Here is a 22,568-nt window from a genome sequence, read left to right as displayed (position 1 = left end):
CCAGGTATCCACCCCCTAAGAAAGAAAAGGGGAAAAAAAACCCACAGCTATCCTCTGGTGGGAGGAGTCACACATAAAACAAACACTGACAACATTGGATCATAACACAGTTAAAAGTTGAAATGTAAATGGTTGTTTTTTTATTATATAATTGATTTGTTTACATTTTATGTGGAGTGAATAAATAAAAGCATATTTATATATAAACATATAAATAAAAACATGTTGTTGTTGTTTTACATTAGTAATTCATTTTGTGCATAATTTTATATTACTGTTGATAATAAATTAATTAAACCAACAACTTGAAGAGCTGGTTGGGAGCCGGAATTCCCATCACTAGAGAAAGCGAACTCCCGGCACACCGTTTTCAGACCCCCCGCGATCTTTGGCTACTCAGGTTAAACATGATATATAAGTCACTCAGATAACTTAAAAATGTTATTGTTTGTTTTTTTCACTGTTTTATTTGTGTATTAAACCCCACCGAGACAGCGGTGACACAAATCTGACGGCCAATTTCACAGCCACTCACTTCAGGCCTACCCGGTCTTTGGAGGACACGGCCCACGTAGACTACGAAGGACAGGTCCTCCAAAGGATGCAGCCTAGGAATTGGGACACAGCTATAGTCAGTCTCTGCTTGATTAAGGTGAAGGAGGAGAGGTAAGCTGTGTTACCGATTCCATGTGCGTTTGTTAAGTTTCACAAATAATGGAGGTCACTGTAAGTAAATTGCCCGTCTCTGGGAACCCAAAATGTCTGCTTACCTTACCCCCTTCCTTGATACTCGAGTCAGACTGCTTCCCACAGTAATACTATAACACAGAGTACAGCACAGTTGTAATAATCAGAATACTTTAATGATCCCTGAGGAAAGTATGTGGTGTCAGTTGTACAAAGTCAATAAGAACAGTAACAGACCAAACTAAATAATAATACACTATAATGCAAAGTTTACAAAATAAGAACTAGCTCTAATATATAAAAATAACTCAATTATAAATATCTAGAATAATACGTGATATATACGATTCACATTTTACTTTAAAATGTAAAACTTTGTTATTTACTGCAGAGCGTGTGCAAAGAGTATAACTACTGCACTGTGTGCTGATGGAGCTGTACAGAGATGGCCTCCATTCCCACAACATTACTGGCCTTGTGACCAGTTTATTTACCCTCAACCTGCTGTCCCAGCATGCAACAGCACAGAGGATAGCACTGACCACAGCAGGCTGATAGAAAAATCCTGAACATTGTCTGACAGATGTTGAAGGACCTCAGAGACTCTGGCCGTTCCTGTAGAGTGCAGTGGCATTTTTAACCCAGTCCAGCCTATTATCAGTGTGTCCTCTGAGGTATTTATGCTCCTCCACAATGTCCACATTGACCACCTGGATTGAAACGGGGGTCACGAGTTTCCTGGTCTTCCTAAAGTCCACAATCAGTTCTTTGGTCTTTGTCACGTTGAGCTGCAGATGATTCTGCTCGCATCACGTGACAAAGGAGTCATCAGAAATTTTCTGAAGGTGGCAGGTCTCTGTGCATGTAATACTGTATGGAAATAGTGTAAAGTACAGTAGTACACAGTACAGTAATGCAGTATTACTTTACAGGGTCGTATTATCTTCTAGGCTGAGGGTGGGATCAGCTGTGGGTGGAGGCGGAGTCCCACCCTTGGAGCAGCTGTGTTTCAGCCCCTCAGTTTCAGACTGACTCAGAGCTGCTCGCAAACATGAAGTCTTTCTGCCTCCTCTCTCTGATCCTCCCGGTCCTCTCAGTCCAGGACTCTGCCCCTTTGGGATGTGGATCTTGTGATCTGGCTCAGTGTGCTCCTCTCCCAGCGGAGGGCTGTGCTGCTGGCTCTCTGGTGGACTCCTGTGGCTGCTGCTCTGTCTGCGCTGCCGCAGAGGGTGAGCTGTGCGGAGGTCGCCGGTCGGCAGCTCGCCGCTGTGGCTCCGGTCTGGAGTGCGTGAGAAGCGGCGAGAACAAGAAGAACAAGATGGGAGTCTGTGTCTGTAAGAGCAAATACGAGGTCTGCGGGACAAACGGAGTGACCTACACGAACACCTGTGCACTGAAAACTGCAGGCCTGCGAGCCCAGAGTGAGGGAAAAGAATCTGTCAACATGCAGAACAAAGGTCGCTGTGGTTCAGGTGAGGTCGCAGGTCATGGTATCAATCTATGTAGCCTGCAGAAGGGGGTCACTTATTCTGATATGTGGCTTGATACAGTTGGAGAAATAACCTGCAGCTGACGTACATATATACGTATGTATTTATACGTTGCTGTGATGTAAATGTAGAGCAGTTAAAAAAACCTAAACGTCTCTTTCCCCTTCTGTGGTCCAGCGGACTATGAGGCAGTCTGTCAGTTACAGACTGATGTCGCCTCTGATAATCCTCCTCCATCCCAAACATCACATTCCTTTCTACATGAAAACACCCACTGAGTGTGCTCAGAGCAAACTGAATTCCTGTGAGGTCACTGAGGACTTCCTGTCTGGACCTGTTTCACCCACATTCATCTTTTCTTTCTGTCTGCAGCTCCACTCATTGTTACTCCTCCAGGTGAGGTGTACAACGTGAGTGGCTCTCAGGTGTACCTGAGTTGTGAGGTGGTGGGCGTGCCCACACCAGTGCTAACCTGGAAGAAGGTGAGTTTGTGTGCCATCATTCAGCAGTTTGTCACACATTTAAGATGTATTTTGTTTTTCTCCATAAAAAGAAACACTCAAAGGTTCAGGCGTGACTCCACAGAAGTGTTTGCCTTCCTCTTTGCTGCTGACTTCCTGTTTCCTGCCGCTGCCAATAGAAACAATCAAAGTTCTCCACCTGGAAACATAAAACAGGAAATTATCCTGATTTAAACATTTCCCTGAACAGCAGCTTACATCACTACTTAACAACAATAGTCACCTTGAGGTACTTTAACATGCAAGGAACAGACCCCGCAGTATTAGAGGGACGCCAAGCAAAAATTAAATTATATCAACAGTCTTTGACTTGAAGAAATTGCTTAACACTTAAACCTATGTTCCGCATATTCCAGCATATAAAATAAAATCATATTTTGTGTTTACACTCTTTGAAATAGATGCAAGTAAAATGGCAGAAAATAAATAGAATCAAAGACTCAGCAGCTCTTAAATCTATTGTCAGCTGTTTATCAGGAGTGGGGCGGGTGGAGGTTTGCCCACAGCAGTCATGTCAGTGAGGGGATCCGGGGGTTTCTCTGTGAATGTCACATTCCCGTGGCAGCGTGCTCGCTCAGAAGTTTAGGGTTTTTTTCAACTGTAGAAAGAAGTTTTCTTCCCACGCAGAGTGAACAGCAGACGCTAATGTTTTTGTCACTTTTTATGAAAAAATGTTTACGCTTTAAACGCTGCATGGTCGTACTCTCTCCGTACGCACTCCATATTATCCATTGTTGATCGCCACACGTCTGTTACCACACGCTTACATCATTGTCATGAGACACTCTCACAAACAAAATCACAGGTTAGTACCACAGCAATGCAGCATGCTTAGGGGAAAGCAACAGTAATCTAATTACTTTTTTGCAATAGTAATCCCTTGCTTTACTCGTTACTTGCGAAAAGTAATCAGATTGCAGTAATGCATTACTGAAAATCTCTGGTGAGGATGTAACAGTATTAAAAGACAACCAACCTCTGTGGGAGTGGATGATATGCTTCTTCAATAACATGAGAGAATAACACGGATGAATTCTATCCTTAAACTTTGTTACTGCACCTTCAGAAGGACATGTAATGCAGTGTATTACCCACTGCTGTGTAATCTGTTACTGTAAACTTAAATGTTATTAAAAATGATCACGAAAGACAGTTTTCAAGAAATACAGTTAAATGTTCACTTTCTGTGGGATATGTCAGAACAAGGGTGTGAACTCAATTGAGTCTAATAATAGATTAAATTCCATGTTGAGGCTGTTATTTTCAGTAAAAGAGAAATGGTAGAGAAAGTCTGAGTATGGGTCAGCTGCATGATAGATAACAACAATTCAGTTTTTTGGTTAGCGTGTTATGAGGCTCAGAGTCGGCCTTTCAAAACTTAAATTGTTTTTGGCTCTATTGTTGATTGATAAGCTAGAGATGAAGATCGTCTTGGCCTGTGTCTCCAACATATCATTATGATAATCGTTGTTATCGTTGGAATCCGGTCTTTAAGTTATGACATGATGCTTCCGGGCCCAAACTACCCTGCGTTTAATAAGGCTTTTTGTGTTTTTAACATGTTTTAATGCTTTGTATCTTGTTGTATTTAATCTCAAAAAACCCTAAAAACAGTCTGTGATCACTGTCGGCCTCTCTTGGTTTTTATTACCGCTGTTCATTTTAAAACTCAGTTTTTAAACCCTTACGATGTAACTACAGCCCAGCCCAAGCAGCAGTAGAATGACTAACCTCATATTGTGGATGGATTATCTCAGTTGTTCTCCTGACTGAAGTTTGGTCCGTTTACAGCATCCTGCCATGCAATTGTATTTGTCTCTAACCATTGGGAACCCTCACGTTAACTTTTATGGAGTGGAAAAAAGTTAGTATTCATCCTCCAGCTTCACTGTGTTTATGCTATGCTAACATAGCTGTGTCGCTAGCGATCACGTAGCACAACATTATATACCAGCTAGCCCAACTTCAGTAACCCTTCAAACGTCACTGCTGTTTAGTTTTCTGTCTTCATTTATGTTGGAAGTGACAGCAGAGCTGTACGTTTGAATTTTTCAGAAATCTCTCAGTCAGAACATGCTATATCATGTTTAGGTGGAAACTAGTGAGCTAACTCCCTGCTAACTTCTAACTCTGTTAAATATCATAAATCCTGTTTTCATGGATGCCTGGATGTTAAACTTCATAGTTACACCTGGTAAAGCAGCAACGCTGATCATTTTATTACAGATGAAAGAATTTAGACAGTTTAAACTCTCAGTGATGCTGCAGTGTTTGTTTGGGACCTGCAGCGGAGTTTGGGCCCAGACATGGCTAATAACGTCAGACTTAAAGACCGGATTGGCTATGTGAGGAGTTCAATTTAACTTCACAACAGCTGCTGCCTCAAGGCAGTAATATAATAAATAGGTTAATTTACAGCATTCAGAGATATCAGCATGTTTCATGAACTTTATTTATTTTTTTTAAATCAGGGCTTAAAAACTGATTCTGACGGCTTGTACACTAAGGGCTCAGGTATGTTCAGGTGTGTCTATCAGGGTGGCAAGTAACGGCCTGTTTGAAGAGAATTTACAGACCTTAAGCCCTAAGACCTGCTCAGAGCTGTGGTGAAGCAGGATGTCCAATCATCAGTCTCAGCTTCAGGTGGGGATGTCAGGTGGTTCCTCCACCACAGTCAGAGTATGAGTGAGAAACCCGTTAGAAGACCACAGGGGTTAGACAACTCTGTGATGACATCACAGAGTCAATAAGGTATTTGAAGTTGGATCTCTAAGATTAGAGTGATGATGATAATGATGGGTTTCTTCTTTCAGATCCTCAGTGGGAAGAAGATGGAGCTTCTTCCTGGAGACCGTGACAATCTGGCGATCCAGACTCGAGGAGGACCGGAGAAGCATGAAGTGACCGGCTGGGTGCTGGTCAGTACAAACACTATGTTATGTCACTGCTGCAGTGGGACCAATCAAAATAGACCATGGTGTTTGTGTTTCAGATCTCGCCTCTGACCAAAGAAGAAGAAGGATCGTACGAGTGTCACGCCACAAACACCAAAGGAGAAGCTTCAGCAGTTGGAGCAATTCATGTGGTTGAGTCCATCGATGAGCTCACTGCCAGGAAAGGTAACATCTAAAATTACCTTATGAAACATCCCCCATGGTCATCACTGACCTTGGTCTCTGGAGGATTTACCTCAGCCTTTGTCAGCCTTTCAAAAACACCATCAGACTCAGCTCAGTTTTTCAGGCGTAGATTCTTCCACTTCTTCCATAACTATAAACTGTTAAATGAAGAAAAATGTTTCTAGTCCAAGAAGCAGACTTATCCATGTCAGTGAAACACGCTTTAGGGCGGCAGTGGAATCAGAGCTCCTGTTACTGAAACTTTTAAAATGATAAATAAAACATTTGCAGAGGCATTATCCAGCTTTTATTACCTGAGGCCTGTTCTCTTCTTATCCCATTACAAAGTAAGCAGAAAAATGATCCAGAGATGATTCTAAGCATGCCCAGATCATCCAGTTACAGACTGCTGGGCTCCTGCCAATTTATTCTGATAATCAGTCTTTTTTTCTTCACTAATCACAGATATATCATACAGGAATGTGGGGTCTAGATGGAGAGCACTGCAACCTTACTGACAAAATAAAGCATAGCCATCAGAATCCAGCATTGCCAAAAGTCTCTAACATAAACGAATAATGAAGCAGCCCAGGCTGCTTCATTATTCTTCTAAATTCTTCATTCCAGATTTAGAAGTGACTGGTGATGGTTAAGTTACATACAAGTAACATGTGTTGTACATGACACGTCAAACAAATGCAAACAGAGAACGTAACATCACATTCACAAGGAGATGATGAAATGAACTGAATATACAGGAAAATCAAAAGATTGGGACCCTTTTAAAAAACAGAAATGTTAATAAACACTGTATGTGGGATGACGTGTATATGTCTATGTATGAAAGTATTACATTTATACATACATACATGTATATATGCCACCCAAGTGTTTGTGATCATTGCTAATGAGTCTTTTACACACTGTGGAGGAATTTTGGTCCACTCATCATATGAGAATTGTTCTTATCAGCATCACCCGCATTTTTGAGGTCATGCCACAGCATCTCATTCAGATTCAGGTCAGGACTTTGGCTACGTTCACACTGCAGGTCTTAATGCTCAATTCCGATTTTTTGTTCAAATCCGATTTTTTTGTCTGCTTGTTCACACTACGAATAAAATGCGACAGTAAACGCGCTCTAGTGTGAACACTCAAAGCGGCCCGCATGCACAAAAGAAGACGTCACACACAACGCGCTCTGTTTAGACCCAGAGCAAACAGTATTGTTTGACTGATGGCCCTTAATATAGAGACTTCGGACTTTACGTTTCCCAATTTTTGCTTTAAGTTATTTTGTTATTCACATAATAATGTAGATAACCTAATAATGATCCTTATAGCTGTTTTAGAGGAGCGGTGCTTCAAAGGATAGTTGCAGATTTGTCAGAATCTGCAGATTATACAGTACAAATAAAATGTTCACGTTTCTCCAACGTTGTCTTCCCAACAGTTTCACTGACATCTACACGGGATGGCCAGGAAGCATTCGCGATGTCTTCTCGGGCGCTGATAATTGGCGTCTGTCTTGTGTCAGTGACGTAAAAGACGGATTTAATGCGACATGACCGTTCAAACAGCAGTCGCTTTCTAAAACATCGGATATGTATCGGATTCAGTACCACATACAAAAGTGACCCAGATCGGATTTGAAAATATCGGATTTGTGCCGTTCACACTGTCATACCATGATCGGATATGGGTCACATAGTGTCAAAAAAATCGGATTTGATGCGCTTTTGCCTGCAGTGTGAACGTAGCCTTTGACTAGGCCACTCCAAATTAAAGATGGACTTGCTGGTGTGCTTTGGATCATCATCCTGCTGCAGAACACAAGTGCACTTCAAGATGTTTTGGTAGAATTCACGACTCCATTAACAACAGCAAGACATACAGCTGCCAAAAAGTTTTGTCTTGCCAGAGCACAGAGTATGTTGGGGATCAAGATGTTTTCTTAGAAAACCGAGACAAGCCTTTCTGTTCCTTTTGCTAAGCAGTGGTTTTTGTCTTGGAACTCTGCCATGCAGGCCATTGTTGCCCAGTCTCTTTCTTATGGTGGAGTCATGAGCACTGGCCTTAACTAAGGCAAGTGAGGTGTGCAGTGTTTTGGATCTTGCTCTGGGGTCTTTTGTGACCTTTTGGATGTGCCGTTGCTCCACTCTTAGGGTAATTTATGTTATAAATTGGAGTGGGGCGATCACCTTTTTCACACATGGGTTTGGATTTTTTCCCCAAAGATGAACAAACACCTTTATTTAGAATATGCATGATGTTTTTAATTTTTTACTTGTGTTATCTTTCATGATCTGACATGAGCAGACCCACGAGCAAACATGTTTTCGCACCACTGTATATAAACAATATATCAAAAGATTGGGGGCCTGTTCTTCGTACCGCGCTAAGTGAGTTAGCTGGATGAGATTGTTGACGATTTCGCGTGATCCTGGATCGTTCGGTTCCCCGAAGCCCATCCGGGACTTGCTGTCATAGCAACAGAGCCGTAAGCGTAAACCTGCTGGGGAGCAGGTTTACTTTATGTAAACAGGATTAGATCGCGGCCACGCAGGTATGTCCGCGTCATTCATACGAAAGCAACAGCGATATTCCACCACTGTTTCACCATAAATAAATAACATCAATGTAACTAAAGATAATGCAGCACTTGATCCTTTTATTGATTTCACACAGATACATACAGGTCATCCCCTAAAAAAGGGAAATGTACTATTAACATTCTATTACATGTATGTGATTATTACAGATGTAATTCATATTTCAGAGTAGTAATTGTAAATTACTTCGTGTAATCAAGATGAGAGACCACGGCTATAAAAGCGAAGGTGGATTTGGGAAGTCTGTCGCAGTCATATCCTGTCCGTTTACGCGAGCAACCCATTGCGGAAGGTGCAAGATTGATAAGGAGAGTCCTCAGAATTCAGCGTATATTGCGGGACAGACAGGATCCTTTAGCTCAGCGCGACAGTGTGCTCATAGAGAGATATCGATTTTCCCGTGAGGGTATTATTCACTTAACCAACTTGTTGACGAGGGGGTGCAGGACCACCACCTGTCTTTTTTTTTGCTCTGCCCTTTTCTTGGTTGCTGTTATGAACAAACAAACAGAGTATTCCAGGGTCTCTTTCCAAGAGACGACAAGCAATATAAGTGATAAATATTACCATTCTGTAGAATATTCTTATATTTCACTTTTACTTGTTCCCATGTTCTAGTGGGTCCTGTTGTGGCTCTAATGTGAAAGGGGATATAATATAACATATTATAATATAATATAATGTAATATAATATTGGATAATATGGTGTGATATGATAAATCTACCCTACCGCCTACTGGTGTTGGCCAGAGGGGCCGATGGCGCAATATGGCAGCCTGGCTTCTGTCAGTCTGCCCCAGGGCAGCTGTGGCTACAACCGTAGCTGCCTCCACCAGTGTGTGAATGTGAGAGTGAATGAATAGTGGCATTGTAAAGCGCTTTGGGTGCCTTGAAAAGCGCTATATAAATCCACTCCATTATTATTGTTATTATTGAATTACTTACGAGTTTGATTTGTCAGCAACTTTCTGCCAGCCCTCTCTCCTTGCTTGTGCAGCCTTTGCAGTGTTCCCTTGCGTTTTAATTAAACTCTGAAACTCCTGAAATCCCTCACTCAAGAGTTCTTGCTCTGCTGCCGAAAAATACCGAGCGCGCTCCTTCGACATTTTCGCCGACCAATCAAAGGGTTGCCAATCAATGTTTCTACTATCGATGCGTAGCCCCTGTTGGGCCACCCAGTGATCTCACATTACTTCATCCAGCTATACTAATCGTCAACAACAGGTGTGTTCGGGGAACCGGAATAGCGAGCTCAGAGTTAGCGCGATGATTTGGTCTTGGATGTTTCATTTGATCTTGGATGTAGTAAGCGACGTACGAAGCACAGGGCCTGGGACACCGCCTTTACATTATTGACATTTTAAAATGATAATTTGTTGAACAAGAAAAGAAACATATCTGAAAGTAAATATGTCGTGTTTCTTTCAGTGACAAAGGAAGTCAACCTGTGATCAGCTGATCGTCTCAGGAATCCCAGACTTTTAACTTCCACTAAAACCTGAATTTGTTTCCTTTCAGTCGTTTTTAGTTTTAATCCAGCCTTTTTCAAACTTCAGTCTTTTGTTCTACATGTTATATCTTTTGTTATATTTGTAACTTTTAAAGTATTTTTCCTCCTCTGGGCACCAGCGGAAGTTTGAAATGGTGAAACAGGTGTATTTGTTTGTTGCAGTCTACACATTAAATATGAACCTTAAACTGCATGTTTTTCTTCTCAATTTAATAAACCATAATAATGTTTGTGTGTTGTTTGAATCTAATCAATATTTCAACTCTTTCAGTTAAATAATCAATGTTTTTACTGTGAAGGTCCCAGAAAAACATTATATTTTCAAAAATAAAAAGAGAAAAATGGAAAGATCAACTAATTCCTTGTGATCAATGTGAACTTTCATTAAATACAAACATGCATTCATCCATTTGCTTTTGCTTATCTGCGGCTGGGTCGTGGTGGCCGCAGGCTAAGCAGAGAAGCCCAGACCTCCCTCTCCCCAGCTGATCCAGTGGAACATCAAGCTGTTCCTAGGTCAGCTGAGAGGAGGCCCTGGGGCAGATCCTTTCACCTAGTCAACGGCGTACAAAGATCCTGCGCGATGAACCGTAGATTTCAAAGTTTGATTCCTCAGTCCATAAAACCTTCCAGTCTTCAGTAGTGCAATGGTGGCGTTTCATGGTCCAGACAAGCCTCGTTGGCTGTGTCCCAATTCAGGGTCTGCACGCTTGAAGTACGCGCACTACGCATACTACGTACGGTGCGTACTATAAGTACGAGAAGTGCGGAAGTGAGAGGCTTGTGAAATGGGACGGTATACGCTTTGTCGCGCTGTTCAGGTTGCCTAGCAACCATGATACTAACCGCGAGACACGTTACATACAGCTTTGTTTGACAGAAACGAAGGAGAAAAATGTTTTGTCAGTCATTCATTTTTGTCATGACATCACTTTGATTAGTTGAGTATCTGAGGCTGAGACCACGGGACTGTAAAACATGATTGTTGGGCTTCATTTCTGTGCTGAACAGTCATTTAAGATTAGTTAGTAAATAACAATTAGTTAATGTTGTTCATGAGACTAAAGTCATCTCACTGTGGTAATGTAAATATAATATGGCCAATATTATAGTATTGTCAGATTATTATGATATTGATTATTATATTGATTATGATATATATATATATATATATATATATATATATATACACACACATATACATATATCACTGACTTTCAGCTTGTTGTGTTTGTGGATATATGACTGACTTTAATTATTAAACATTCGCACATAAATAAGTGACGTCATATTCAGTACTTTTGACAGTTCACTCTTCGGCCGCTCCATCTTATTAGGGAAATTCCACATACATAAATGTAAATTTCAAAACTCAACCCCATCATTTAATTTGTTTTTGATTGAAATTGAATATTACTTAAACTCTCTTAAATTAACTTCCAATAAAAAAGGTTTATCATTGATTGAAATTCATTCAGAAATGTTTAACGAATGAGCTGTCACAACTTTCAAATACAAAGTTGTTATGAAGTCTGTCACATTCCCCCCCCCCCCTTTTTTTTCTTTTGTTTTTTTCCTTTATTTATTTATCCTTCTTATTTCATTGTACTGTATATTGTTACTCTTATTTGCCTTGTATGTCTGCTGTACAAACTGAACTGGAATGACTGACTTTTCGCTTTATAATTTCAATAAAGTTTGGGGAAAAAAAACCCCTCTTTGGCCGCTCCGTTCTGCCGTATTTTGCGGCAAAATTCTCCACATCCACCACCGCGCTATGACTTGTGGGATATATGGGACCACGAAGCGTGCACTGGACCACGCTTGATATTTGGGGAAATCGACGGCGCATTTGGAGTATGCATTTGAAGTACACTTCGAATTGGGACAGCCGTCGTCGCGTGGCAGTGATGTAACTGCACTTAAAATGCGTACTTCAAGCATGCAGACCCTGAATTGGGACACAGCCTTTGTCTTATTCTGACGTCTGGCTTTCTTGCTGCAGCTCGTCCTGTCAAACCTGCAGCTCAAAGCCTTCTCTTCACACCTGAAACTGAGACTTGCTCACTACGACCACTATTAAGCTGTGTGGACGTAGCCTGATTCAGTCGTGTCTTTGGGTCTGCAGACCTCTTCCTGTCAGTTTGTTTCTGAGCCTTTGGATGCTAAAGGAAACTGGACTCACTGACATCTTGACTTTGTTTGCAGTTTCTCTGTCGGACAGACCGACATTTATGTGTTATGATGGTCTGTCTCTTTTCCACTGTTATTCTCGCCATGTTTGTATCAACACACTACAGTACAGTACTGTTCAGCTGATGCCCACGAGGGTATGGTACCACAGTGTGCTCCAACACTGCTTCATGCAGACAGAGGGGGACGTAATCCAGAACAGTTAGAACACCTGTAGGAATTAGTAGCACCAACTTTCAAGGCTGATCAATCTCCAATACTGCAGAACAGCTTTAACCTCCTAGGACCTGGCGACATCACATTTTGGGTATTTAGACCAAAACACTCAATTTCGCTCTACAAGGGCCAAATATCCACTTAGGAGGATATTATACTTGTAACAAGTGTCACCTGGCAGTTTGTTGCTCTCTACCAGGTGATTGGCTGAAGAGCTGTGAAAAGGTAGTGGGTTTGTGGGGTGAAGTCAGCGCTCTTCTGTGGAAAAAAAACAGAGGCAATTAATTCACTCGAGTGCGAGTGGGTATACTGTCGGTAAGAGACTTTTGCCATTTTTGTTTGGATCATTTGCTATTGTATGTGCCTATTTTTAATGTGTTGTTGGACTTTTTTAGTGTGACCACGAATTTTAATAGAAGAATTGATCAAGCCCTAGATCGACGGCGCGCAGGGAAACTGATCAATATTGTAGGTATATTGAGTGTTTGTTTTGAATGGTTTCATAAAACTGATATTTTATTGGGTAATATTTTAATCGATAATCTCGATAGTCTCTGCTGTCCTTTCTTTGTTCTTTTGATTGATTTGTAATTTTGTTTTGGTTAGTTGTCCAGCCGTAAAGGCGGGTATTGATTGAGAGTGAGTTGTGTAAGGGCGGACTAACCTCCCTTTTTGTTTTTTGTTTAATTGTTTGTGCCACTTCCCTTTATCTCCCAGATCGCAGGTCATGCATAGCACTGATTTCCAGCTGCGCTGAGACCCGAATTGTTTGCAGTGCGTGCCACGATTGCAGTGTCGCTAAGCAGGGTGTGACGGGTTGCAGTGTTATTTTCGCACCGTTGGTGTGGTAAGTCTCATGTGCAGCTGGGATATCAGCAGAATGTGTTGTAAGTCCTGTCTAATTGATGTAATAAATAAATGATCAATTTATTTCTTTGCCCCATTTACTCATACCTTGTCCTCGGTTACATACTGCTACTGTTCTATCGAAATTTTAAACGAATATCCTCATATGTGGATCTCATTTTTCTTAGAAACAAAAATCAGGTTAAAAATGGTTTTTACATTCATCAGGTCCCAATATGCCCAAATATCAAAGAGAAATTAAAAATGCGTGCCATGGAAGACTTTGGGTCTTAGGAGGTTAAATTGTTAACTCATGTTGTGTTCCCTGAAAAAGGTCTTTTTATATAATTCTGACATGTACGTGTTTTTCCAGTTTTGGGTAACCTTACCGTTTTTAACCTTTGGCAGTTCACCACTTACCTTTGTACCATTTCAAGCTGTTCACTGGACTTACACAATTTGAATTGCAACAAATAACTGGAAAAACTGGGTGTTCTAAAACTTAACTGGTAGTGTATATATTAATATTCTTATATGCAGGTAACATGACCCTTCAAATGCCTGTAACGTGAGCGTGCTCAGAGTGAGAGAGGATTCAGTTAACTTGATCATCTGAGTTTTTAAATCGATCACCTGACTCAAAAACATCTCTGATCAATACTGGAGACTCACCAGTTGTACCTTAAAGTCATAACCCGTCAGGATAGTCACATGAAGAACAAAACACAGATCATCACATGATCAGGAACTGATTTATTGACTTTTACAAAAAGCAAGACAAAAAAAACTAAAAAAAACAACAACTAAACTTCGACTTTCACTTTCTTGTGACGTCACAATGTTCTCTGCATCCGGTTGATTACTTTATGATGTCATCATACGAGGAGCAATGCTCATTGACATCAACTCCTGGAACAGAAGCTTACAGGCGTATGGCATCCGCACCAGAGAGATCTGACAACAACAAACAAAGTGAGGTAAACAACACATAAGAACAAAGACAACCAAAGCATCTCTTCAGCTGGTTTTCTGAAACATGCTTGGACCCTGACATAAAACTCTGGCTTTTCTGTTCTTGAAAAACAGTAAGCCTAGGGACTTCTGCTTCAGCCAATGGAGTAACCGGTCACGTTGAGGAGTTGCTCTCCCACCTTACCTTTAGTTATTCCTTCTAATCTCGTTATCTTGGATTGTTTTCTACTCACTCAACATCGAAAGGGTTATAACCCCTAAAATGCCTTAAGGGAGTGGGAGAATATGCCGAAACAACAAGATAGAAGCGCTTCGACCGCTAAAGCTAACTCTCAGCCGGACCAAGCTAATGCTAGCAGCAACGCAGCCGCTAGCAAAGACTCGGAGATACTCAAAGCTATAGTAAAGCCAAAAGCGGAGATTCGAGAGGACAGCAGACAAAATATGGGCAAACTGAGCCATGAAATTAATGCAAGCTGGATAACATTGCCTGGGACATACAGTGCCTATCAGAGCGGGTGGATGAGGCGGAGTCCAGGATCACCCAGCTGGAGAGCTGGGCTGAAGAGGTGACCATGGCCATGTGCACGAGTCTGGAGGAGCGGAAAAGTCTTCAGCAAAAGATTACTGATCTGGAATCAAGGTCACAGAGAAACAATATTCGTCTATTCGGTTTGTTGGAGGGGGGAGAAAAGAACCCGGTTCCATAATTCATGGACCCACCTGCAAATACCGGAGGATTTTGACATGAAAATTTAACGCGCACATCGCTCGCTGGCAAGTAAACCCCTACCGGGGGCACCTCCGGGACCTGTCATCAACTTTCAGGAATATTCAACAACATGGTCCTGAGAGCATGGAAAAAAAAAAAAAAAAAAATCAAAGTAGGTGCCAGCTTCATCTATTTCGACCATGATTATCCATGTGAAATTGTCAAAAAAACGCAAAGAATACAGCCATAAAGAAGCTGCTCAAAGAGAAAAACATTTGGTTTCAGAGGAGGAAGATCAGCCGAATGCAGTGTCGCAACTTCGAGAGCTTCTGGGCTGGCAATCAGCAAAAGGCAACGGCCTAGCCACGGCAATGAGAGCAAAGGATAAGCTACAGGGTTTCCAAAGAGATCCAGTGGTTTAGTTTTAATGAGGAAGCTCCTTTCCGCTCCCTTTTGGCCTCACTTCATTCACCAGCCAGGTGGGAGAGTTGGTTCTCCGTTTACGTTCTTATACGTTGGGACTTTTAGGATGGTGGTGTTTATGTCTATAGACAGTTACTTTCCTTTCCAGGCCCTCTCACTTTGAGAGGCTTCCCCCCGACCCACCAACGGGGTCTTAGTTGGGGAGCAAGAGTCTCCTCTAGAAGTCAGTTCTTCATTGTTTCCCCTATATCTGTTTTGCTATGGTTTCGGGGGCCACTGTTCCAGTTTCACTTATTTTTACTGTCTTGTTCAATGTTGGATAATTTTAAAATAGCCTCCCTGAATGTTAATGGTTTGGGCAATCCACTTAAAAGGAAAAAAAGGGTTCTGGAGAAATTGAAGAAAGGATGGCTCACACGTGGCTTTTCTAAAAGAGACACATTTGTCAAAAAAAGGAACACGCTAAATTTTAATTTCCCAGATATTCCACTTTTTTATAGCACCTGTAGCAATAGCAGACAAAGAGGAGTAACAACTCTTATTTCTAATCTATTAAACTTTGATTTCCTTGATGAGGTTGGTGACAAGGTGGGCAGATATCTATCAAAGGGAGAGTTAATAATATTGTTATCACACTAGCTAATGTGTATATTCCTCTCGAATGTGATAGAAAATTATTTAAGTCATTTTTTTTGATGCTTTAATTAGAGTGGGCGAAGGGATTTTATTCTGTGGTGGAGACTGGAATACAATTCTTAACGTCTCCCTGGATATGACAAGTTGTAAGAGACAAAAAACATAGTTCAAAGGATCTTAATATCTTGATGAAAGAAACTGGTCTGTTCGATGTTTGAAGAGCCCTCCATCCTAAAAACAGGGATTACACCCACTGCTCATTCTCGCACCAAATTCATTCCAGACTTGATTTCTTCCTAATGAACGTTGTTGACTGACATAGAGGAAAGGAGTGGTCGATCGGTACTTCAGATTTATCAGATCATAATATGATTTATTTATCTGTTCAATTATCAAGTTTTGCCAAATCTACAATATGGAACTTAGGTATCCTCAATAAAGAGTCTGCTATAAAGGAGTTAAAGGGGGAAATAACCAGTTGCACAGGAGATAATAACGATGGTCAGGTTAAGGCGATTGTGGTGTGGGACACGGTTAAGGCAGTGAGAGGGGTAGACTGATTTCAAGGGTGGCTCATCTAAAAAAAAAAAAAAAAAAAGGTAAAAGGGCAGCATATGATGATCTCGAAAAAGATCTGAGAAACGTAGAAATCAAACTACAACAAAACGGCAAAGATCAAAGCTTGGTCAACCAAATTAGAGTAACTAAAAACAAGATAAAAGTGTTAGTGCAAGACGAATTGGAAAAGAGATTAAGATTCTGCAAGCAATCCCTTTACGAATCATCCCCGAAAGCAACAAATTCTAGCTAGGCGGCTCCGGAAGCAGGAACAAAAGCATGCTGTCCTTCGGATCAGGGACCCCTCTAACGCTAACTTGATTTATGATCTGGTAGAAATTCACACAATTTTTAATGACTACTACCAATCGTTATATTCGTGTCTAGCTCCAATAGCAGAAATATTTATCCTCTTTAGCTCTTCCTTCTCTTGGATTATTACAGAATGAAGCTTTATGCACACATAACTAGAGAACAATTAGATACTGCAATCAGTAACTTTAAAGCAAATAAGTGCCCTGGTAGTGATGGATTTCCAAATGAGTGGTACAAAATATTTAAAGAGGAACTTGCCCCTACTTTACTCGAATCCTTTAACTTGACCCTCGACAATGCTAAAATATCTCCATCCTGGCGTGAGGCAGTAATATCTGTCCTACCTAAAGAGGGTAAAGATAAAGAATACTGTGAATCTTACCGCCCCATTTCTATTTTGAATGTAGACTATAAATTATTTACATCAATAATTTCTAGACTAGAAGTCCATTTGCTGGATTTAATACACGAAGATCAGATAGGCTTCATAAAAGGGCGTCAAACACATGACAGTATCAGAAGAACGCTTCATATTATAGAAGAAGCAAAGAATCAGAAACTGAATATGGCACTAGTAAGCCATATTCAGTTTCTGAAAAAGCTTTTGACCTGGTCAGCTGGCCCTTTCTTTATAAGGTACTAGAGTGTCTAGGATTCAACAAGATCATTAAATGTATACAATCATTATACAGTAGCCCAGTGGCCAGGTTAAAGATCAATGGACATCTATCCTCTAGTTTTCAATTGAATAGAGACACCCGGCAAGGATGCTCAGCCCCTCGCTCTTCGCTTTGTTTATTGAGCCTGAATCCTGATATGTCACCCCCTGAGCTCATGTCAACTCTGAAAGAGTTTGGGGCCCTGTCTGGTTATAAATTAAATATTACTAAAACACAAGTCCTGAACTTTGATAATCTGCTGAACTCAATTCAGGAGGACACAACTCGCTGGTCTTCACTGACTCCGGACTTTAGTACAAGAATAGAGATTGTGAAGATGAATCTGTTGTCCAGATTCTTATATCTCTTTATGGCTCTGTTAGATTTGTATTGTTGATTGTCATTTATGCTTAGAAATATTTACTTATATATGCTTAGAGTTTTGTAATTAGTTGTAGATTGGTAGAGGTTTTGATCCTTGATAGTCTGCAAACTTTGTGTGTATTAGACAGCACTTTGGGAGCATGAGAGGTCATACCGTGTCTTATTGTTTTATGGTAGGATTAACGTAGTTGCGTCTGTTCTAGTCTAAGTGCTCTTTGTTTAGATGAACTGCAGGACTTCCTCACCGTGTTATCTAGGATGAACCATCTAGGGGGAGGGGGAGGCTACCCTCTTCCTGACCAAGGATGTTTGACCCTTTGATCAGCAGTCCACACACACACACACACACACACACACACACACACACACACACACACACACAGGCAAGGTACTCTTTGTGTGTATGTAGACGTCATATGTTAATGAACTTATGCATATTCATGTAACCTCAATAAAAGAACAGTGGTACGGGAGAACGGACGAGAGCAACTGGGGTCAAGCGAAGGAACGGTGCCTGTCCGGTTCTCTCCCGTGCACGAGAAACATGAAGAAGCTTGCCTACTTGTGTCTTGCTTTGCAGTGTAATTATATTGCCTTCAACGTTCCAGCGGATGGGTTCAAGCTACAAACCTATCATTAATTGGTCCTTCGAGCCGGATCCCTGGAATCGCATTCACCGAGGGGAGGAGGGACACGCTGAAAGACTGACGTCAGCCAGGAAGTTCCTGTGGATTCGCTGTCTGTCTTTTCTCCTCGATGAATGGCGATCGGCGGGATTCGATGCTGATATTACACGCTAAGCAACACCAAGTAAGTTTACAGAGGCCGACTCTATAACCGTGTCGTTGTGCAGTCTCCGCCACTTTGTGAGGCGTTGAGAAGTTCGCTGCTTTGTGGAGCGAAACCCGGGTTCCTTGCTACTGTGTGCAGCAAGAGGTTCCTTACCGCTTTGTGGGGTAAGAGGTTCCTTACCGCTTTGTGGGGTAAGAGGTTCCTCGCTACTTTGTGCAGCGAGAGGTGAGTTCTCCGCCACTTTGTGAGGCGTTGAGAGGTTCCGCGGGGTCCAGATTGTGCTGGACAGTAGGCCTATTTTGTGTTGTTGTCATTGTCGTTGTTGTCGTTGTTGTTGTTGTGTGAGTGTGTGCGGAGCAGAACATGTGGTCTGTGACACCGACTGCTGTTGTTATCATGGGTTTCTAAGCAACCAAGAGTGAGTCGGAGGGAGACAGACGTTTGTGCTGGACTTTGCTCCTGGCAGCACAAAGTATTTATGTAAAAAAGAGAGAGAGCGATGGCTCCTTAGCTGCGCGGGTTCACGCGAGCGCGGTCACGCGGACCTGAGCCGTGCGGTTAATCGCAGGCTTATAAATGGAAGAGATTCAAATGTTAGAAGTTTTCAGAAAACACACCAGCTTTGAAGAGCGTGTGGAGAAGGCCAGTCCACAGCACTTAAGATATGCTCTGGTGAATGGCTTTCCCCCCACCCCTTGCTGACACAATGTTTATTCTTTAGCTTGCCCTGATCGACAACAGCCTGTGTGCCAGACCATAGATTTAATTTAGGTGGATAGTTGTTAAAAGTAATCTACATTAAGCTTGTGGTTGCTCAAATTCAGTACAATGACATATGAGGTGAAGTGATATAGATAAATATTTAAACTAATGAAGTGCATAGAGGCACTTGACCTGTGTGAAAGACTGTCGTCTTATTATGAGCTATTGTTGAGATATAGAGCACACCTGTGAAAACAACTAATATGCTGAACCCTGTATGAAACATCTAAAAGTACATGATGGAGAAGCTGAATTGAATATGAAAGTGTAAGACTTTGCCACTGTGGGCAGAGCATGCAACTACTGTGTGATGTTGCGTTGCGTTTTTTTCTTTTTCTTCTGAGCTGATGAGCAAGCTACACATTATCAGATCAAGAGCTGTCTGAGAACTACTCAAAGAGAGGGAAACAGCTAGGATAACTGTGATAACTGGAGTGTGCAGCGTTTCCATGAGCAGTTTTCCTGCATCTTGACTTGTGTGTAGAGTGTTCATAACATCAGCATCATGTTTTTGTTTATTTGTTTGTTGGGTTGAAAAATAGTTAAATAAACTGGTGATCATATTTACGGATCACCATGGCACATATCATCAGCCATGTGATGTATTTTTGCAGATGACAAAGTGAGTGTGAATGTGTCTGACGTCACAGTGTTTTTGTGCGCTGTGTAAAAGTAATTGCCTTTGATTGTGAGTGAGAGCGGTGATTCTGCAGGTCACCAGCTATTGTAACGAAAAAAAAGAAAAAAAAAGAGTGAAAAAGAGAAAGAATTTATATTGTAGATGAAAAAAAAAAATCATAGGAAAAAGGTTTTGTGTTGATCAGCCAAAAACAACTACAATTTCATTTTCTGCTTTTAAGAAAAGACTGTTCACAAAAACACACACAGAGAGAGAGATGTGTGTTGATTAAGCAGTGATGATAATAATGAAATGTCTTAGTTTGTCACTTTCAGGTGAAAAGCAGACCTGAATCAATTTTCCACATGCAGCAGTCGGAAGAAAGTTATAGTTTAACATCATTGGAAACATGCAGGCCAAGTTTCTGGCTGACTTATTTACAGCGCCATGTGTCTCTCAACCTCACAAGCAAGCAAGCTCTCACCCCTCCCTGAAGACAAGGAATGCAGCTCCAAAGCAATAACATGATAAAGAGACAGCAGCAAGTCCTGAGCAAAGAGTCCCAGCAAAGCAGCAGCAATGTGGACAAACAGTATCAGAGAAGAAGAGCAAACCCATCATCCTGACTGATCGGATGGATGGCACTGTGTTTACAACAGGCTGTGACTTCACTGTGCATGTGAAGAAAACGTTTGAGGAGAACTGAACAGTTGGAGTTTGACATTTGCCACCTGTGGAGTAAAATGGCAAGAAGAGACAGTGGAACACAGGACAAAGCTGAAGGAGAACTGCCGGCTGTTTGGACTGTTGAAGTGGGAGAGGACAAAAGAGTGAGAGGACAACAGAGTGAGAAGACTAGGTGAGAACACAGAGGAATGTTGTTATTTAATGTGGGAAATCAAAATTTGGGTTAGCAAACCTGGGGAAAAGAAAACTGACTGCTTAAGTTGGAAAATTGAGGAGGAGTCTGGATATATGCAAATATAAAAAACATATACATCATATACAAAATCACACACACAAGCAGAACATGCATTAACCCTACTAACACAAACACAAGAGAGCTCATGAAGATTAGACAACATCTTCAGCATGTGAGTCTGTTTATCATCTTGTCCAAGTCACTTAGTGTGATGCAAAGACCAGTGGACTCATAGCACATTAGTTAAGAAATGATTAAATAATAGCAGAGAAATGTGTAGGAAAGGCACAAACACCCATGCAATGAAAATTAGCTTGTTATCTTTCATCAGTGTTAAAATAGTGTCAATTTAGCAGACACTTGTTATTAAATACTGAATTTATCCAATGCAAAAAATTGACTCTCCAGGTTGCAGGACAACAGTTTAACTTTTGTGGGAAAAAAGATCCTGGTTTGACCAACCAGTGATCAGACAATAAATTTAGTTGTTAAAATGGTAAATTGGGAGAAGCTTCCTGCTTGATTGAGGCAGCACATGTAATTTACTGTATGAGGGAAATTGTCTTTTGTGATACTATTTTGAACATACATTTCTGTTGCCCTGTCAACTTAGTGGGTTAATAGCTGATATGCAAATTAGTTGATCGGTTTTAGATTAATGAAAGGTGATTGAATTCTAGCACGAGTGAATGAGATGTGTTGGAGTTTGTTGTGTGTTGAGTGGAGACTCTAAAACACTGAGTTTCCTGTTTTGATGTGCGAGTGAATCCTGTATTTAGATACACAACTCTGAATACGTCAGAACAAACTTCTTTTGTGAAGTGCATGACAGCATGTCACATGTTTTATGATGAAGGGAAAAAGGAAAATTGAATAAAATAGATCTGTGGTTTAAATGAGTGAAGAGCACAGACCTGGTGTTTAAACTCATAGCTAATAAGACATTAGGCTTATGTTGTGAGTTGTGCAGCTGATGGTTGGTTTGGAGTGAATCTAGCTGATGATTCTTCTCCTGTTGTGAAGTTGATGAGGAGTTTGTGTCATGACTTAGCAAGGCCTTTTTATTTTGATACTTTCACAGTGCACTGAAAGTTTGGTTTGATAATCTCTGTTATTTTTCATTTTTATTTTTTGAACAGGCACTGATTTTGTTTGTCTATTTCTTTTCTTTAAGCAGATCTGCACGTCGGGAATTAAAAGTGCTATACGACCTGTCGAGAAAGCTGTTACAAGTGAGTTTTCTCCACATTGAAATGGGCTCAGGAGAAAGCTACTTATTGGGACAATATTAAATGAGAGTCCCTGTCCTAAAAAGGATTCAGCGATGTAATCCTATCTAAACTTCTTTTTCTTTTTGAAATGACGTCATTTTGCTGAGAGTGGAAACTAAATGCGACGATAGGTTCCACTATCAGCAAAGAAAGAAAGAATGAATGAATGAATGAATGGAAATAGAATAAAAACAAACTGACTGACTGGTAAAAGCTGACAGGACTTGACCACGACTCAAGTTTAACCTCCACCTAGACAGGACAAAAGGGTGGATGATTTTATGTGTTTTTGTTACAGGAGCAGAAAGATGACAGCAACATTCGAGGTTGCATGATGATTTAATCTTTT

The 22,568-nt window shown here is 41.1% G+C and overlaps 2 protein-coding genes across 3 annotated transcripts in view; one reads left to right on the top strand and one right to left on the bottom strand.

The window, feature by feature from the left end:
- Positions 1 to 1,731: 1,731 nt before the first annotated feature.
- Positions 1,732 to 10,270, top strand: igfbp7 (insulin-like growth factor binding protein 7). The gene is made up of 5 exons (XM_085367783.1): positions 1,732 to 2,159; positions 2,550 to 2,659; positions 5,512 to 5,616; positions 5,691 to 5,817; positions 9,858 to 10,270. Exons 1-5 carry the CDS (start codon positions 1,739 to 1,741, stop codon positions 9,878 to 9,880), a joined length of 786 nt encoding a protein of 261 aa, XP_085223909.1. The 5' UTR covers positions 1,732 to 1,738; the 3' UTR covers positions 9,881 to 10,270.
- A 3,665-nt stretch (positions 10,271 to 13,935) lies between these two features.
- polr2b (RNA polymerase II subunit B) overlaps positions 13,936 to 22,568 on the bottom strand; it is a 39,154-nt gene continuing 30,521 nt past the window's right edge. The window contains exon 25 of one of the 2 annotated variants that reach the window (XM_085360956.1): positions 13,936 to 14,148. In XM_085360956.1, coding sequence (XP_085217082.1) covers positions 14,059 to 14,148 — 90 coding nt within the window. In that variant the 3' untranslated portion in view covers positions 13,936 to 14,058. Of the gene's footprint in view, positions 14,799 to 22,568 lie in introns of both variants that reach the window. The other variant, XM_085360964.1, reaches the window with a different exon arrangement.

This window comes from Diplotaxodon limnothrissa, linkage group LG2, assembly GCF_057381915.1.
Source record: "Diplotaxodon limnothrissa isolate DT_005_m linkage group LG2, D_limnothrissa_male_GT1.1, whole genome shotgun sequence".
Classification (NCBI taxonomy): Eukaryota; Metazoa; Chordata; class Actinopteri; order Cichliformes; family Cichlidae; genus Diplotaxodon; species Diplotaxodon limnothrissa.
This window is presented reverse-complemented; position numbering and strand designations above follow the sequence as displayed.

What these genes read in the sequence shown, in the direction of transcription:
- igfbp7 (XM_085367783.1), top strand. Translation starts at nt 1,739, where the DNA reads ATGAAGTCTTTCTGCCTCCTCTCTCTGATCCTCCCGGTCCTCTCAGTC. An exon ending in CAAAGGTCGCTGTGGTTCAG is followed by an intron (nt 2,160 to 2,549) that starts GTGAGGTCGCAG and finishes TTCTGTCTGCAG; the next exon opens with CTCCACTCATTGTTACTCCT. An exon ending in CAGTGCTAACCTGGAAGAAG is followed by an intron (nt 2,660 to 5,511) that starts GTGAGTTTGTGT and finishes TTCTTCTTTCAG; the next exon opens with ATCCTCAGTGGGAAGAAGAT.